Source organism: Gymnogyps californianus, unplaced genomic scaffold, assembly GCF_018139145.2.
Source record: "Gymnogyps californianus isolate 813 unplaced genomic scaffold, ASM1813914v2 HiC_scaffold_101, whole genome shotgun sequence".
Classification (NCBI taxonomy): domain Eukaryota; kingdom Metazoa; phylum Chordata; class Aves; order Accipitriformes; family Cathartidae; genus Gymnogyps; species Gymnogyps californianus.
The window spans coordinates 109,615-128,759 of record NW_026113982.1 but is presented as its reverse complement, the minus strand read 5'-3'; the positions used below and the strand labels follow the sequence as shown (position 1 = coordinate 128,759).

General features: G+C 38.5%; 1 protein-coding gene and 1 pseudogene across 1 annotated transcript in view; both read left to right on the top strand.

Annotated features, from left to right (window-relative positions):
- Positions 1-6,609, top strand: part of LOC127027897 (mitogen-activated protein kinase kinase kinase 1-like) — a 62,324-nt gene extending 55,715 nt beyond the window's left edge. The window contains exons 17-21 of the mRNA XM_050913760.1: positions 231-393; positions 3,003-3,134; positions 4,108-4,250; positions 4,714-4,845; positions 6,168-6,609. Coding sequence (XP_050769717.1) covers positions 231-393; positions 3,003-3,134; positions 4,108-4,250; positions 4,714-4,845; positions 6,168-6,317 — 720 coding nt within the window. The 3' untranslated portion in view covers positions 6,318-6,609. The remainder of the gene's footprint in view (positions 1-230; positions 394-3,002; positions 3,135-4,107; positions 4,251-4,713; positions 4,846-6,167) is intronic.
- A 3,109-nt stretch (positions 6,610-9,718) lies between these two features.
- Positions 9,719-15,714, top strand: LOC127027896 (SET domain-containing protein 9-like; annotated as a pseudogene).
- Positions 15,715-19,145: the final 3,431 nt, after the last annotated feature.

Here is a 19,145-nt window from a genome sequence, read left to right as displayed (position 1 = left end):
GGAGAGATTTTTGTTGGTACTTCTCCAGAAGATCACTCTTAATTTTCTATGACTGTCTCACATGGAGATATATGGTCTCAGCTGAAGGGACTTGAGATAAAAGAATACTTGCTATTTCCAGATGGTGAAAAGGGACAGAAAACAATCCATTCTTGTTACTGTACTGAAGGGGGGTGGTTACAGGACTGGTAATTATGTAAGGTAAATCTGAATACCATATTTCAAAACAGGTGATGTATGTCAGGAACACATCATCTGAGCAAGAAGAGGTAGTTGAAGCACTGAGAGAAGAAATAAGGATGATGAGTCATCTGAACCATCCTAACATTATTCGAATGTTGGGTGCTACATGTGAGAAGAGTAACTATAACCTCTTTATTGAATGGATGGCAGGTAAACAACTGTATGCCAAAGAAAATGAAAGTATCAGTTGAGTCTTGAACTATGTAGTTTCATACTGCAAAATATTCCATGCATCACTTCAGTTTGCAGACTTATATTTTTATTGCTGTTGGTAACCAGTATAAAGGTTTACTTCCAGAACAGTTTAAGCAGTATTCTTACTGGCATCCTTTTTTGAATTGGAATTGTCCATACCTAATCTGTCATACAATTAAAGTAATTGGAAGCCCTGAACAAAAATTCTACTACCTCAATTTCTGAATTTAAATGAGGAATTATGTATTGGATTTGCATGGCAAGGTTTTGGTAGCGGGGGGGGGGGGGGGGGGGGGGGGGGGGGGGGGGGGGGGGGGGGGGAAGGCCTGCAGGGGTGGCTTCTGTGAGAAGATGCCAGGGGTGGCTTCTGTGAGAAGATGCCAGAAGCTTCCCCTATGTCCAATAGAGAGCCAGTGCCAGCCAGCTCCAAGACAGACCTGCTGCTGGCCAAGGCCAAGCCAATCAGTGATGGTGGTAGCGCCTCTGTGATAACATATTTAAGAAGGGGGAAAAACTGCTGCGCAACAGTAGCTGGGAGAGAGGAGTGAGAATATGTGAGAGGAACAACTCTGCAGACACCAAGGTCAGTGAAGAAGGAAGGGGAGGAGGTGCTCCAGGCGCTGGAGCAGAGATTCCCCTGCAGCCCCTGGTGAAGACCATGGTGAGGCAGGCTGTCCCCCTGCAGCCCATGGAGGTCCATGGAGGAGCAGATATCCACCTGCAGCCCCTGGAGGACCCCACACCAGAGCAGGTGGATGCCCAAAGGAGGCTGTGACCCCGTGGGAAGCCTGTGCTGGAGCAGGTTTGCTGGCAGGACTTGTGACCCCGTGGGGGACCCATGCTGGAGCAGTCTGTTCCTGAAGGACTGCACCCTGTGGAAGGGACCCATGCTGGAGCAGTTCATGAAGAACTGCAGCCCGTGGGAAGGACTCACATTGGAGAAGTTTGTGAAGGACCCCACACTGGAGCAGGGGAAGAGTGTGAGGAGTCCTCCCCCTGAGGAGGAAGGAGCAGCAGACAACGTGATGAACTGACCCAAACCCCCATTCCCTGTCCCCATGTGCCACTTGAGGGGGGAGGAGATAGAGAATTTGGGAGTAAAGTTGATCCTGGGAAGAAGGGAGGGGTGGGGGGAAGGTGTTTTTAAGATTTGGTTTTATTTCTCATTACTCAGATTTGATGGGGAAAAAAAAATTATTACAAAAGTCGAGTCTGTTTTGCCCATGAAGGTAATTGGTGAAGTGATCTCCCTGTCCTTATCTTGACCCATGAGCCTTGCATTATATTTTCTCTCCCCTGTCCAGCTGAGGAGGGGAGTTGATAGAGCAGCTTTGGTGGGCACCTGGCATCCAGCCAAGGTTGACCTATCACAAGTTAGAAACTTTGAGACAGACACTTCAGTTGGAAATATATCAAACTATTGCATTTTCAGTGTACCTGTGTAATTTTAAATTATTATTAAAAATAATTTTGCTAGAAAGTTTGGAATACCTGTCACTTGGTTTTTGTCCCAAGCATTTTTGTAAAATGTGTGAGGTGACATGCAAAGGCATTTGAGAAGTAAACTTCTAATAATAGGGAGTAAGCAGGATGTTTTGGGAAAAACATGTTCAAATCTTTTATATGAAGCAGTAATTTTAGTAATAAATAGTGAAATCTCTTCATTATTGTACAGAGCAGGTACAAGAAAGTTTATATCCTTTTTCAAGAAGGAGCTTTATTTTATGAATGGGATTATATGTTGTTGCAGTCCAGTTACCAAGACTAGATTTGGTGTTTTATACATCCTTGTTTCTTATAAAAGAAAACATTGCACCTTAACTTACGTTCTTTGGCAGAAACCACTTAGCAATACCAAAGTGCTAACAAGCAAAGCCCAAGTATGTTATTACAAGCAATAGTGCAGAAAATATTTTCTCAAAACGAAGGGTGTTTAACTCTTAGTATAATTTTTCTGAAATAGTAGTATTTAGATAATGAAATGTTAGGAGTTATCTTTACCTCATTCAAGCCCAAATTAGATTACTTGGAGAGGCACAATGGAAATCCAAAATCTTGAGGATCTAGATACCGCTTTTGGAAAACAGAGGAAGATACTGCTTTTCCTTGCTTGTATACTTGCTTCTATATATTGGTACTTAGATGATAACAAAAGTAAATTAAGATCCTCGGAGGGAACGCTTACTGGAGGCTGCACATATCTATTGCCCCAAAGAAAGCTAGCGTTTTTCTACTTGAAAACCTTAGTGCAAAATGTAGATATAAATATATGTAGTTTTTATCAGCAACAGTACTTTGTACACTAAGGGGTTTGTACATTCTTTTAAGGACAGATGAAAATATTAGGAAGCATAAAGACTTATGTCTGTAATGTGTACAGTTCCAGGTAAAAAATAATTAAGTAACCAAGTATATTACTTTTTGCCTATGGAACTTTTAAGGGGGGGGGGAGAATCTAGTTATAAATTAGGAATATCAATACCAAGTTTCAATTTTAGGAGGCAGTGCTGCATTCTAATACAAAATATAAGTGTTGATAAACTGTATTTTTTTTAATCTTTTAGGGGGTTCAGTTGCTCATTTGTTAAGTAAATATGGAGCCTTCAAAGAATCTGTTATTATTAATTATACAGATCAACTGTTACGTGGCCTTTCTTACCTCCATGAGAATCAGATAATCCATAGAGATGTTAAAGGTGAGAATTATTTAGAATGTCTTTTAAAAAGGAATATTCAGAAAGCAGCACCTATTTTGGCTTGAGACCTATTGCTTCTCTCTGATACCATCTCAAGAGTGTTATTTCTATTGGGTTTGTCTGATCATACTTAAGAACCTTTAATTACTGAAATTAATCAGAACATTTATAGTATGCTTGGGGATACTTGCTACCTATGCCAATGATTTAGAAAAATTCTCTTTCTGAATTTGTTCAAATAAAATATGAAGTTGCCATATAGCTTTAAAGATTGTTAGTTAAATTAATGTAAATACCCTGAAATGATAGTAAAATAAAGAGGTCAGGTTTCTAATGTATAGGAATATTATGATGGGTTTTCTTCCTTCATCCTAATTGAACATAAACACAGTTGTACTGTCTGACGAACAAAATGTGGATTTTATTGGGAAATACCAGTCTTACTAAACTTCTCCCTGTAATGTCACTATAGCTGTCCATAAACTGGAGAGATATCCAGATAAGTAGCAACATAGCGATGGCAAATATTTGCGTTTTAATATTTCTCCTTAAAATAGGAAAACTTTCAATTGCTCTAATTCTTTTTAAGACAACTCAGAGTTCCTTAAGGATGAAATAAGTTTAAATTTCACAGGGAGCTGCAGGCAATGAAAACCTCCAGGATTTTAGGTCACAGTTTTCTTTCATTATTCCATCTCCAGGTATTGTTCCAGAATCCTGTGTTTGCCCTACTTTGAAACTTTGATTGCTTCTCTAAATCTTTCGGACAGCCTCAAGCTGTGTGCAGTATCATTCAGGCATAACAGAAAAGTGACATTATTAGACTTTGTCCTTGATTTTTAGTTCTTGATATTGTGGGTGAGGACCATCAACCTATTTATAGCTTTGAAACAGAGGGAGGAAGAGTGTCTGTTTATCCTTTTGCCTTTAATAAAAAAGCCAACTAGCAGTATTTTTATTATGCTGTTGACAGGTGCCAATTTGCTAATTGACAGCACAGGTCATAGATTAAGAATTGCTGATTTTGGAGCTGCAGCCAGGTTGGCATCAAAAGGAACTGGTGCTGGGGAGTTTCAGGGACAGTTGTTGGGAACTATTGCATTTATGGCACCGGAGGTAAGAAACCGTTTTGGAAGTTACTTCAAAAAGTTTGTTTGTACTCTTTAAGCTAATTCATACAGCCAAATAACAGAAAACTGCTGTAAATGCTTCAAATGTGTTTTAAATGTACTTGTTCTAAAAAATTGGAATTATTCCAACATGGCGATAATGACATTTCTTTCTTGTTGTCAAAGTTGTTCCAAGTAGTTTGTAATGAGATACATAATAAGTATTGTTATTAAAGCTCAAATGACCATTTGGTCAAAAGCTAACTATTGCAAGATACTTTGCCCCTTGATCAGGCATTTTATTTACTAGCTCTCTACAACTGTATAAATCTTATGGCATTTACATCACTGATCACTCTCTCAACCTGAAATGTTAATCAGAATGCACTTGATTGATGACTTTTTTAAAATCTAAATTACTTAGAGTTAAGAGACTTTGAAGTGGATAATCTGAGCTTTGATCTGTCCAGGTTCTGAGAGGTCAGCAATATGGTAGGAGCTGTGATGTGTGGAGTGTTGGCTGTGTTGTTATAGAAATGGCTTGTGCTAAACCTCCCTGGAATGCAGAGAAACACTCCAATCATCTTGCTCTGATATTTAAGGTGAGGTACTTTGTTGCTACAAATATGCTACAAAAAGACACTGACTAATTTCATATACAGCAATGTGAATTTTAGAAAAGTATACAAGTAGTAGGGTTTGTTGCAATGGCTCTTCTTTATATTGGAGCTGTTAGTACAAAATCAATATTGATACCAACATAATAATCATACTTGCTTTTTAAAAAAAAAAAGGCTACCAACACAATAATATGCAGAAAAAGCTCTGTTCTAAGATATAAATACATAATGTAACAGGCTAAAAAAAATTTGGGAATAGAGTTGATCTTGACTCTAGGCAGAAGATTGGTATTTGAACTTTCTTTACAATCTTGTAAAATACAAGAGAAAAAAATTTTTCTACCATAAAACATTTATGTGTGTATTCATATTTCATAGTGGGGAATGTCCTTTGGTAAAAACCTGATGTTCCACGTTCAGATTTTGCTGAAAGATATTTACCATTATGCCATGCTATATATGAATATTATTCCTCCCTTTTCTAGGTCATCTATTTTGGCATTCATGTTTCTTACTAAAAACAATTAGGTATATTTAATTCTAAAAATCTAGTTGAACTGTAGGCATGAATAAAGAAAATACTGGCACAAGTGAAGAAAGTGTTTCCACAAAACAGAACTAGCACAGTGGTATTCAAATATGTTATAATTAAGTACAAATCACTTAAGAGATGTAATTGTCTTGGTTCTGTGTCTGTGAATCAGGTGGTGCCACCCTAGTGTTCTCAATCTTGTTTAATTTGATCTAGAGAAGATCAAAATTAATTTGGTTGGGAGTGATTTGCTTCTATCTGAGAAAGATTGCCCTTTGGGGTGGTAGCAGAAATACAGTAAGACAATGCAAGAGAGCATACCCAGCTTAACATATAATGTAACATCGCTTAGCTTAATATATCTCAATGTTTGCTTACACTATGCCAGTTAACAGTGATGGCAAGTATTAGACTAAAGAACACCTGTAAGTGTGGCATAAGAGCTCTTCTTATGGCCTGCTTAGCAGATGGTTACTGCAGAATCTTGCTGTAAGAGGAAAATTTAGAGAAAAGTGCAAGGAGAGAGACAGACTGAAAAGTAATAGAGCATGTGTTATTGGGGAAAGAAGCATAAAGGGAACTTAAGACCCATTTTATAAAATGGAAGCAGTAATGTAATCCTCAAACTGCAGTAGGAAATATGCTAAGTGGATAAAAGCTCATAATATAACTAGTCAGCTGAAGATGATTAGCTTGTTGAAGGTTTTTGGGGTAGGAGAGGGGACTTAAGAATCACCGACTTCTAAAAAAGTTATTTTTTCCCTTTGTTCAGATTGCTAGTGCAACTACTGCTCCATCAATCCCTTCACATCTGTCTCCTGGTTTGAGAGATGTGACTCTTCGGTGTTTAGAACTTCAACCTCAGGACAGACCCCCATCAAGGGAGCTGCTGAAACACCCAGTCTTCCGTACTACATGGTAGCTACTTATGTGTAAGGCTGATATACTGAAGATGCTACTGAATATATGATAACTGTCTTGCAGTGCAGTTAAGCACAGCAGCTTGTATTATTCTGCTGGCCTTAATGATAGATACATCAAGGACATGAGGCCAGTGGAGGACCCTACCTAAGTATGTGATTGACAAATCAAGATCTTTACTGAAGTTCAGTATGCAACATTTCACAACTTGTGCAGACTTGTAAACTGTGCCTTTCAAACATCTGGCTCTATGAACACAAAAGCATTTTTCCTTAAATCTGCATGATTATTTAGCAGATAAGTGACTTTTATTTTATTTGGAGCACTTTTTCAGCAATACTAGCAGCTGAGGGGCTCAGGATCTATTTTAATATAGCAATCACTTCCATTTCACATCATGTAGATGTAAGCAGAGGGTTCTGCAATTAGTCAGTTTTCAGCACTGGTTAAAAGGAAGTTCTGTATCTCTATTTTAATTATACAAAGTTCTCTGAGTAATAAATCCAAATACTGATGGATACTTTAAAGAAGGCAAAATTTTTTTTAAAGTAAGAGCAGGCAGTTGTGGTTCACTGTGCATTTACTGCTGGTCATGTAATTTATTTTGAAATTAAAGTTTGTTTTCATTGTATTAACTTTCAGGGAAATGTGATCTTTTAAAATAGTCTTTAGAAAAAGATGCAAAATGTGTCATGGAACATCTTGCTGACATGAGTTTTAAAAACAGATTTGCTGGAAATCTGAAATAAAATAAAATGCCATCTTCAAGTCAGTGTTTCAGCTTCTGATAGTATAGGTTATTTAAATAAAAGTTTTGCATAAAACAACTTAGTTTGAATCATGCTAAAAGTTGAGCCTTCTTTTCATATAGCAGTTTCTTCTGGCAAATCGTGTAGAGAAGTTTCATGTCAAAGGCCCCAAACCCAGCTCCTGTTAAAGTTTATGGGAGACTTTGTCCTGTACTTCAGTGGGAGCAGGTGCCACCTATGAGCAAATCTCATTCTTTGTGTAACAAAACTGAGGTCGCATTCTCCACTGATAACAAGTTTTACCTGCTGTTTTTCCTTCTGCTGTACATCATCTATTTACTGTAGCCATTAGTGATAATTTAATTTGAAAATGTTAAAAATATTACCATAAGAAAGGTATTTATTTTAACAAGAAACAAAATTGGACTTGAAAAACAAGGTTAAGTAAAATGTGAAGTAAAACTTCACCTGTAGTGCAAAACTTGTGTTTTTAGCAGGTGTGTGTTTAAAATTATTTTAAAGGCAGGTTTAGATTGATGCATGTAATGCTGAAGGAAAATGGCAGCTTTTCTTTTGCCTTTTTAAGAGGAGGGATCTCTTTAAATCATACTCATTGTGTTTAATCAATTTTGGGGGAAAAAAAACCTATGAACAGTATTTTTATTTTTTTAACTCTTCAGAAGCCAGTTGAATTGTTGGACTGAAATAGAATTGGTTACTTTCAAAGACTCAGGACAAACTAAATAAGCTATAGTACATTAAAAATGTACAATACAAATTGGAAGTAAAACATCTTAAAAGTTTACAGGGATAATAGTGCTCATATTAATAAAAAGCAGTGTCATTAGTTGTGAATGTGTTTCTTTTGGAAACTTTACATTCCTTTGTTTTGAAAGATTGGCAGACTTTGAAGAGTTAAAAAGATAATACCGAAATGTGAAGTTTGGTAGTTCTAACTGTTTTGTACTTGACTTTTTTTGACCACTTCAGAATTTCTCATTCTAATAAGATTGTTTCCAAGTCTTTCTTATGTGCAAGCTTTAAAGGATGCCCTCTTGCCAATTCATGTACTGGAAGATCATTTGTCAGATTAATGCTGTTTCTGGCAGAAATGTAAACTGTATAAACTGATGAACCTCAGCTAATCAGTATTACTTTGTAGATCACCATGCTTACCACATTTCAAACTCAAACTGCCTCTAGGTGTCCAAATGTATTTGTTTGAGTTTGTGTTTTCCCTCAGCTTGCTGGTAATTGTGGTGTTTTTAAAATGCAGATGTGATGCAATATTCTTATTTTCTTTGGATCAAAGCTGGACTGAAAATTGTATTGTGTAATTATTTTTTGTGTTCTTAATGTTATTTGGTACTTAAGTTGTAAATAATGTCTACTGCTGTTTATTCCAGTTTCTACTACCTCAGGTGTCCTATAGAGTTTTTTTCTACCAAAGTTCACTTTCACAATGAAATTATATTTGCTATGTGACGGATTCCTAAGACTTCCAGGGCTTAAGGGCTAACTTCTATTAGCACCTTACTGTGCAAGCAAATTTTACAGAAATCTCTGGGTTAAGAAATTTGGCTTCATTGTATCCTTCGTTATTTTAAACATATCAAGATATTTTAATTAAGTTTTTACCCCATTGAACCAATTTTATATAGTATAATTTGTACCTATTTTGGTGGTTTTTTCTTTACAGTAAATAAATTTTTGAACAAATTTTGTCCTTTGCTTATTTTAATGTAAATATGTTCAATTTAACGATGTGAATAAAATTTCTGGTACACTTCACTGTTTATACACAATTTCATATATAACACTTGATATAGTAAGACTTTGTTTCTAATATTAAATGACATACAAATATCAGCCGATATTTGTATATCTTAGGTATATCAATGAAGAATGCTTAGATAAAGGGCAGCAACAAACACTAAATATTGATAATAAAGGCAGGAACTGCTCTGTATCTATGAACCTCATTTTGCTTATGCCCTTAGATCTAACATTAAACATCTAAATGTCACATTATACAGAAATGTAACTATTAATTGCCAAGTCAAGCAAGTTGATTTGGTTAGATCAGTTTTGGAGCCATTGAGGTGTATCTTGGAAGTTAATCTGCTATTTCATGATTTTCAGTGAAATGATTCTGTTGCTTCTGATTTAAGTAGCAAACAAATCTTTCCTTATTCAGGCAATCTGAATATGTATTACAAAACTAGGACTTGTTTCAGTTGCTTGTTTTTCTCCTGATTTTTTTTGGATATTTTTAAAATTAATTGATTTTTGGATAGTTGAAAATTAAGTTCAAGTGTTCTATAGCCTCTTTTGTGACTACTAAATTCTACATTTTGAAGGATCAGTCTTTATATTCTCCATTACTTATGTGATTTTTCTGCAAATAGAGATGAACATATCAATTCACCAGCAAAACTTGGCAGCAGCAATCTTTAGTTAAATTCTAATATCTGATTTTTAAAATCAGAAAAATATATTAACTGAAATGTCAAGGAGAACATATGGTGAGGGTTAAATAAAAGATAAATTGTGTAAGGTATTTTTCCTTCATTTGATTTACTATAAAACTCCTGAATTTTACAGTACTGTGTGGGTAGTTATAATGTTGCAGTCTCCTTTTTAGGAACAAGGGATGGCAGAGATCATCTGTCTCCAGCAGTTGGCAGTAAATGTCAAAGACACCTACTTATGGAACCAAATGTCTTCATTTGCAAAGGGCATATTCAGTTCTTCCACAGGCAAATAGTAAGTTATGCCTGTTTTGGTTTCTCTAGTGGGAATAATATTACGTTGTGTTCTACGTGACTGTCATAGGTTGAAGTCTGACAGTGTTTAATCTTTGCAAGTTCTCATTGAAAGGTAATGATTGCTTTCAGAGCATGTTGGAATGTTATGAGGATCATGTATTTCCTCTTCATCTGAGTGGGTAAACTCATGCATGGCTGTTCTGCCCTGATGATGCCCACCTCCTGAGACGCTATTTCCCTTACTAACTTTTCCTCTCATTGCTTAGTGTTCCTTGCTGAGCTGAATCATGAATGTGACAGTCTGTCTTTTAAGAGCTACAATATACATATACTGTGGCAAACATGTATGTTTTCTCATTAAGGCACACAGCTGCTGAAATCCAGAATTTCAGTTGTAAATTGCTACCTTTCTTCCATGTCATTACCAAGAAAGTCCAGAAGATGGCAGGAAAGCACTTTGAGCCAGCCAAAGGCTGAGGCTTACCCTGATGTACTGTGCCATTTCCTTTTATTTCCCTCGGTTATTTCAGTTTGCAGTATATCATTGCTCAGTTCCTGTTCTTGGAAAAATGTGCAAGACCAACAATAGAATTAAAGTGAATTATGGAGTAAATCAAGAGGCAATTTATAAATATTTGCAAGGCTCTGAGATGGGAAGTGAATTCTGCTTGTTTCATTGCTTTGGTGGGTCTGGCTCAAAATCCCAAACTCTTGGCAAGAGTTCAGATCCAGATTTAGGAGTTAAGCCTTGACAGTGACTTCAGGTTTGCTTTCTCTGTTCACCTGAAAACCAATTCCGAAGCACTAGCTGCTTATGATTATTTTTTTAAGCTGGTTTCCTAAGAAAGATATATGCTGTCATGTTCTGTCTTGTTTTCCCAATAACTTTTGACTTCATTGGCAGATTTTAACTAAAATTGCAGATCAAGAGCAGCATTAAAGATACAAGTTTTATGAAAGTAGGTGCCTAAGCAGAGAAGGGAGACTGAGACAGAACAGTGACCAAGGAGATCATAAGATTACTCTTATCTTTATCTCTTAACAGGTTCTAAACTTATGATGTGTAAAGAATAATTTGGGGGTCTTTGTCAGAATAAAGTACCTTGCTCATAAGAACACCAAGTAAGGCTTGGGTGGGTCATAGCATGTAGTCCAGGTTGTGTTAGCACTCTAGTCAAGGTTTATGAACAATGTTATATCACTTTTTTAATCTCATTCTATGAAGTTGATTGATAAATGTTTTTATCACCCTCCCCAAATGTTGCTCCATTTGCATATGGGCTGATTTATGTAAACTTACACCTAGGTACCAACACATAATGTAGTTAATTTTTTAAGATCAATTGCTGAATTATTTTCTTTGCTGGATTTTTTGGTTCATTTTACAGACCATTGATGGTAGAATGTGGCACCAAAAGAGTTTTTGCTCCTACCCCACACACACTCGAGTCCTAAATGCTCATGATCTGTAAATATATTCATTTTGTTAGGTTTGTTGTAAATCATGCAGACTGCTTCACATCAGTAAGTGGGCTGTACATTTCGAGCTGCAGTTGCTTATGATGCTACAAAGTATAACTCATGTCTCCTCCTCACCAGGGCCAAATACTAGTCTAAAGTGGACAGAAATGTTAACAAGTTTCAGCTCTGGGCTATTGATCTACTCCTATGAAGTGGATCATCTGAGGTGCTAAGTCTTCAGCATCATTAGATGCAGGCACAGTACAATTTCGGAAAGATGAGCTGATGATAGTGTTTGGATTGCTCCTGAATGTAGAATTGTCAAGGAGGTGGGGTTCAACTGCTGCTTCTAGCTCATTTTTTTTTTTTTTAACTTGTTTTGGTATCAGATCTTGCCTTTTTTGATTGTTTAATAAAACACAGGAGGGACATGTAACATCTTTTAGATAGATATGTGTATGTATTTACATATACAAATATGCACCCATGGGATACAAGTTTTCTTTTCCAGTGTGTTGTGGCTTAACCCCAGTTAGCAGCCAAGCACCACACAGCTGCTCCCTCACTCCCTGTCCCCCCCACCCCTGCTCCTGGTGGGATGGGGAGGAGAATCAGGTAAGAAGGCAGAACTCGTGGGTTGAGATAAGAACAGTTTAATAACTAAAGTAAAATATAATACTAACAATAGTAATAATGAAATATAATAATAGTAATGAAAAGGAATATAACAAAAAAAAAAAGGAGGGGGGGAAGGAAAAAAACCCCAGTGATGCACAATGCAATTGCTCACCACCTGCTGACCCATGCCAGAGCAATGATCCCCTCCTCCTGGCCAACTCCCCCCTGTTTATATACTGGGCATGACATTCCATGGTATGGAATACCCCTTTGGCTAGTTCGGGTCAGCTGCCCCGGCTATGCTCCCTCCCAGCTTCTTGCACACCTGCTTGCTGGCAGAGCATGGGAAACTGAAAAGTCCTTGGGTTAGGATAAGCGCTACTTAGCAACAACTAAAACCTCAGAGTGTTATCACCATCATTCTCACACTAAATCCAAAACACAGCACTGTACCAGCTACTAAGAAGAGAGTTAACTCTGTCCCAGCTGAAACCAGGACACAGTACCTGCAACTCTCCATTTTTTGGTGCAAAGATGACTTTATATGTAGCATCCTATGATTAACTAGCTCTTCATATGCTGTCAGCTGTTGAACAGAGTCCCAACTGCACTTGAGTCCAGTTTCATTGATGAACAACTCCATGTTGGCATTAAAAAGTTTCTCATGGTCCTTGTGAGCTGCCTTTTCTCCTTAGCTGTGTGAAAGCTGCTCCCTGCCCAGCTGTTAGGTTGTGCAGGACAAGTCAATCCATCCATATTTCCCTGGGTATCCTTCCCTGGCTCTAGGGAGTGATGGGATTGTGCCTCAGATGCATGGTGGGCAGGGACTGAGGAAGCCCTCTTGGTCAGTCAGTTCAGTGCTCTGATGGGCTGACTTGTACTTAGGTATATTTAAATAAAGTAGAACAATGTCAATTTTAATTTTAAAAATAAATTTTTAAAATTTAAAAAAAGAATTGCAATTATGCCTTCATGTGTGTTAAGTGGATAGCAATGTTACATTAAGTAAAGTTGGTATCTGCTGCTTAAAAATGTACTGTTTTTTATCTATCCTCCTAAGCGATGACTGATCTCATGTGTGGGGTACTGCTTGTTATTACAGCTCGCGGAGCTCCAAGCTCGGGCCGGGCCCTGGGTTTTGGCTGCTTGAAACCCGTGGCCCGGCTGGAGCTTGGAGCCCCGCGGGCTGCTCGCCCCGCACGCCCCACTGGCCCATGGCAGCTCCGCACGCAAATACGGCCGCGCGTCTGGAGCAGGGATTAGCTGGGCCGGCTGCGCGGGCGTGACTCGAGAGCGAGCGTTGCCCAGGACGGCCGTGAGGGAGCAGGCGCCGCTTGCCCGGCTCCATGCTGCGCGCACTGCGGTGGCGTTGGGACGCCTACACGTACCGTTTCGTGCCCTGATTGGACCTCAACCTCCGCCGCAAGCGCAGGTGAGGCGGAGGGGCAGGCCTTAGGCAAGCGGCAGCTCCCCCAGGCAGCGGCGAGGCCACTTGGGGGGAAGCCTACCCCGCCGCCCTTTCTGCTGCCCTCCAGCGGGTTGAGGCGGCGGCCGAGCCGGTGTCGGCGGCCGGCGCCGCCTGGTGGGTTTCCCGCAGGGTTTTCCGGCCTTGAGTAGCTGCTGGAGGTGGGGGAGAGCTCCCCTCTGAGGGCGAGAGGCTGCCGTGGCTGAGACCCTGCTTTCCCCCCTCTTCTCGGAAGTGATCGGGGGTACCGCAGGAGCTAACTCGGGCTTTTCACTGGGACGTGGCTGCTTTGCAAAAGTGGTTCAGCCTTCTGTGACACTTCGCTGGTGTAAAACTCTAATACTTGGATACTTTAGAATGGTATTTAACATTAAAATCAGAGCTGGAAGCAGCCAGATAGAATTTTTTTTTTTTTCCTAATTTTTTTTCTCCCGATAAGATGGCTGTCACTTTTTCAAAAGTAAAAGTAGTGCTTGAATTTAAATGAGTAGGACATTGTTGTAAGTAACATAAATTAAAATGTCTCTAGTCAGCATAATATTTGTTCTCTCCTCATTTAAAGTGTAATGAACTTATATTTGATTATCAAAGTTTATATAAAAATATATATATTTGATTTTTGGTATGTCTGTCACTAAGAGCTCAGTGGGATTTAACCTACTTGTGTTGCTGTAAATACATCAGATGATGGTTTTATAGTAGGACCAGTATGAAAGAATATTCTTTAGAGTTTAGATTTAAAACAATAGTGCAGATAACTTGCTGCTGTAAAATGACTCTTCTGTATTTAGCAAAAATGTAATCTTAAGATATTCTTTTTTTTTTTTACAGGACCCTCTGATATGTTCCCGAAAGCTTCCCAAAACAAAATTATCTCTGATGATGTCCTTGAAACACTACTGAAAAATATTTAAAGCTCTGTTCATAAATTATTTCAGTAGACAAATGTATATCTTGGCCTTACTTCCAGAAATTAAATGTAAATATCTGGAATTACTGACTGTTGAGCGGAAGCAATCAAAAGTAAATTCATGTAACTATCAGAGTCAACATGAGTTTAGTCCAGATGAAGTTCTGTTTAATACGCTAGGGTTCAGTAATACTCGAGACCGAAGTTTCCTGGTGTCTGCTGGAACTGGAGTCTTTGTTACCAAAGGTTTTGTACCGAAAGGGATGGTTGTATCTACGTATCCTGGTAATGAAATGTTCTTATTTCTGGCTAAGTTAGATGTGATTTCTAACCATCTAATTATAGAATGCCAAAATTCTACACTAATTTTTTTTCCATGGGTTTTATTTCTGTCATTCCTTAACAAAATCACAAATTAGATGAATGAGAATATTTCTGTATAAACTGACTAGAGTTATTTTGGAAATAAGCAAAGCAATATTTGGGGGGAGGGGGGTAAATTTTTTTCAAAAAAAACCCCCAAAACCTTTCCATACTCAATGTCTAATTTCTCAGCTGCTAGAAAAGTTGTTCCAGATTCTTTAAACACAAATGCATAGGAGCAATTTCAAGCAGGTGAGCAATCCTTTGGGGTTTCTGTTTTGGATAAGGATCTGAAAAATGGGGTTTTGAGGTCTCCACACAGATCAGCAGACAAGACTATGAATTTTTTCAAAGCACAAAAATACAAATTGGAGAATGAAAATAAAATCTTTACTTAGTGGAACTCTCTTCCAATAAAGCATGTTTGAAAAATCAACACTTCTCTGTTCTTCCTTCTCATTTCTTGGAACTGTATTTGCTTACATTTCTTAAAAAGATTTGTAATTCTGTCAGTATGGCCAAGCTAGGACAGATCTGTTGAAATGCTCTGGATTTGTTTCTGTTTCATCTGTCAACAGAATCATCCCCTGTATGTGGTCTCTAGCTTATGCTGGTGGTACGGGATTGGGACCAGTCCAAGAATTGGGCAGCAGAGCATGTTTTGCCTGCTGAAGGAGGAGTATAGCCATGTTTAATGCAATAAGGATGAATTAAAGCTCCTATAGTTGGCTGTGTATCTCTTGTGTAAATTCAAAATAGGACTTCAGAGGAGTCCTGTAGCTCCCAACAGAGGCATGGTTTTCAGGCTTGACGAAGCATCTGGTCCTCTTGCAGCGGTACATTTAATATTTTTACACATCTCTAAACCCTATCTAAGAATTTCTCAGTATCAGAGACACTTGGTTTTTTTCTTATTTCTAGAAAAAGCAGCCAATGTGTGTTATCAGGAGTTTGATGTGCTGGGATATTTTTCAGTAGAAGTGAAACAGTATCTACCAAACATCATCTACAGCTACAACATAGAGAGGTTAGCAGTGCATCAAAGAGCTCATAGATTTGTATGATAAAAAGTATACTGTATGTGGGGGAAAAAAACAAAACAAAACAAAACCCAAACATTGGTTGAAGAATATTACTCCATATGAAGATGAGTTACACAAAAGTGTGCACCTGTGTAGAAGTTAGCTTTTTGAATAGACCAATTTTAAGTGATTTACAAGACTATTTCTTTTTGTTCCTTTTTCCGCATCTTTGCAAATGAGATCAGCATAGCTCTGAAGATGCGGTTTTACAAGCAGTGGTTACACTAGCGTAGTAGTTTTGTTTGGAAATGTGGGAAAAGTGACAATTAGATGAATATTTACAAGGAGCTGTCTGCAAGTGAGTGTCCTGTACTGGTATGTAGTCAAGAATAACTTTGAAGCTGTGAGAAAGTAAGTTGTAATGTTGGTCCTGAATTTAACACACCAAAGAAATTGTACTTCTGGTCCAGTTGCTACCTTCAGGGACCAAATTAATCCTTTTCATTTAGAGGATGTATAAGGATTTTAGAGCAGATCATCTAGACTTGTAATTCTGGAGCTATTTTAAAACTCTGAAATTTGGTTGGAGAGAGTTATGGTGCATATTGGAAAAATGGCTTTTCTGATTAACCTTAGACTTTGTTAAGGCAAGGTTAAAGATGCACTTGTAAACTGCAAATAAATAAATGCTAATAAAAGAAGAGATAAGACTGAACTTTCAGGAAGCCTGGATGCTGTATACCTGAGGTGTGTAGTGCTTGTCACTCTGAGACATCAAGCAAGGAGAACTTTTTTCTAATTACTACACTGTTGTTGTTAACTGAATTAATAGATTCAAGACTGAAGAAATGTGTCATTAAAATACTTATTGTGTGTGTACTTCAAGCTTCATGAGCATTTTTACACAATGGAGGGCTGTAGCTTTACCATTTAGAAAGCAAGCTGCAGGCTCCTCCATCACTCCGGGGATCCCTTCTCTCCTGAGCTGGACATTTTCCCCAGCTCTCTCTGGGAGGAGGTTATTGGGCATCTCTTGATCTCTGAAGAGGAGGCTGGTTGTCAGGGTGCCTGCAGTGTTGCTTAGCTCAACAGGTCAGGGTTTTTGGGTAGGTGGGGAATACTAGTCTCAGCATGCCAGAAAAGGCAGGTGCTGTTCATGTTTCTCCAGGCTGAGATGCTGTCATGCAAGGGCATAGATTACTTTAGCTGTCTCATTATACACTTGTTTTAATAATTATTAAATGACCGGATTTGAAAGTATATTCCTGTCTGACAACTGTGGAAATTAGGTTTACAACTAATTTACTGAGAATGGTTTGCTTTACTGCACTTGCTGCCTCGTGGATGTGAATGTTGCACAGTAGTGGAGGATTGCAGTGCTGAAGTGCAGGCTGCATATCACTAACAGGACATGTGGGACTGGTTTCTCCTTGCTGAAATACTGAAACCTGACAGCCTGCTTCAGGGACTGCTCATACATGAGGGAAAGCAAGACCTGGCCTGCAACTGGCAGCAGCAATTAATTTTTTTTTTCTGATGGTGGCTATAGAAAGCCAAAAACTGGCAGGAGGAGGAGGTGCAGTCAGGTGGTACTTCTGAGCAAGAAGCAGCACAACATGGTGACCGAGCAGGAGAGAGGAAAATGGAAGAGTGGAAATAATGGTCCCAGTAAAGTGCTACAGCCTATGGAAATGGCTTCAGGTATATCAGACTTTTCCTTGTTGTCTTTAGATTCCTGTTTCTTTGTTAAAGCTGAAAGTCATTCTAATTCCCTGTGTGTCCATTCCTTACCACCAGTGCCTAAGAGGAGGATGCATTCTGACATTATTTCAGATGTAATGTGCAATCTGATTAATATCCCAGTAAAATTCCCCATACAATCTATTTATTGTTTGTTAATAATAATAAATTAGTCATTACAGTAAGTACAATCTCTCTCTTGAAAGATTATTTGCCTGGGTAATTTTCATTGGAATTCCCTAAAAATAGGGACTTCATTGGCTAACTCTAGCTCTATATGCCTGTACACTTAGTGGTAGAAGAAGGAAAGGAAAATCAAACTAAAATGTAAGGTAGTTTCAACTTATAGGCCTACTTATAGGCCAGGTCTGTAAAGTCCCTCTCCCAGATGCAGACCTATAGTCTGCACATGTTAAAATATTGTACTAATTCAGGAGATGATAATTTGTATGTTTAAATCTGTTGCCAGCTGTGATGCACTGGCTTGGATCCTCAGTGAGGATCACCAACATAAGAGCAAAACCAGGAGTGTGTGGGGAAAAGGGACAGACTCACTACTGCATGGGGAGTTTTAGGCTTATTTTTCCTGGATTTGTCTGAACTTACTCCTCACCCCTGTGGTAAATGTCCTGGCAGTCCTGGTGCTGCCAGTGAGGGAGTCCCCTGATTGCAGGCACTAGTGCTTGAATGCAGCTTGCCAACTTCTGGGGATGTGAGAGGCTGAGAAGCTTAGCAGATTGGGCTGAATCCATGTGCCTCCTCAGCAGGAGGATGGAGCCTTTGACACTACAGTATTGATTTGGAAACTGTGAGGGCCTGCTGCTGCTGTTCAGATGGTGAAATCAGATTTTGGAATAAATGAGATGATTGCATCAAGAGACACCCAGCTACTCTCACCAGGCTCTTCTGAAGAAAATTGGTCTGCAAGGCTGTGACTTTTGACTTCTTAGCTCAAAAGGTGAAGCTGGTGGTAACAGTCGATTGTAATTCTCCAGGAGGTTGTTAACTGGAATCCCTGTTGATTTGGGATGGCAGGAAAACAGAGGTGCTTGAAAGATCAAGATATAGGAGCTACAAAACTTTGCAGAGGTTTACATTGTATATACATATATTCAATATACTAAAACCATTTTTATGACTCCAGCATTGCATGGCTAACAATTAGTTGCATCAAAACAAGAAAGGACTAGATGAGGTTGGTCATTATGATTTGTTTTGTCTAACAACATTGATCTTTATGCTAAACAACTGGAAAAAGGGAGGTGTAGGTATTTTGGATATAGGTATTTCGTTTTGCACCTTGTATCAATCATCATTGAAGATGCTTATCTTGCATCTCTTCATCTTAGCTCCTGGAGAAAGGGAAGCAAAGCTCATTTAAATTACTTAACAAATTACTGCTTTTGCTGTTCAGATTTATATCGGCTTGTACTCCTATCTATTTAAAAAAAAATAAAATCCTTTATTTCCCTGAAGCGTTATTGTGCCAGCCATTGCAAAAACAAGCATGCTGGGCCTAGGAAGCCACAGCACTAAATAATTCTGGCCTTTGACAGAAGTGTTATATGTAAGATCTTCTTAGAAATAATACAGTGCTTTTCAGGGTCCAAGATTAGTGTTCATTTTCTTGAAGGAAAGGAGGAAGAGAAAAAAAAAAAAGACGACAAAAAGCATTTCAAATAGTTTAACCTGACATGGATTTGGGCAGGTTTTCTTACATAAAAGAACAGGCA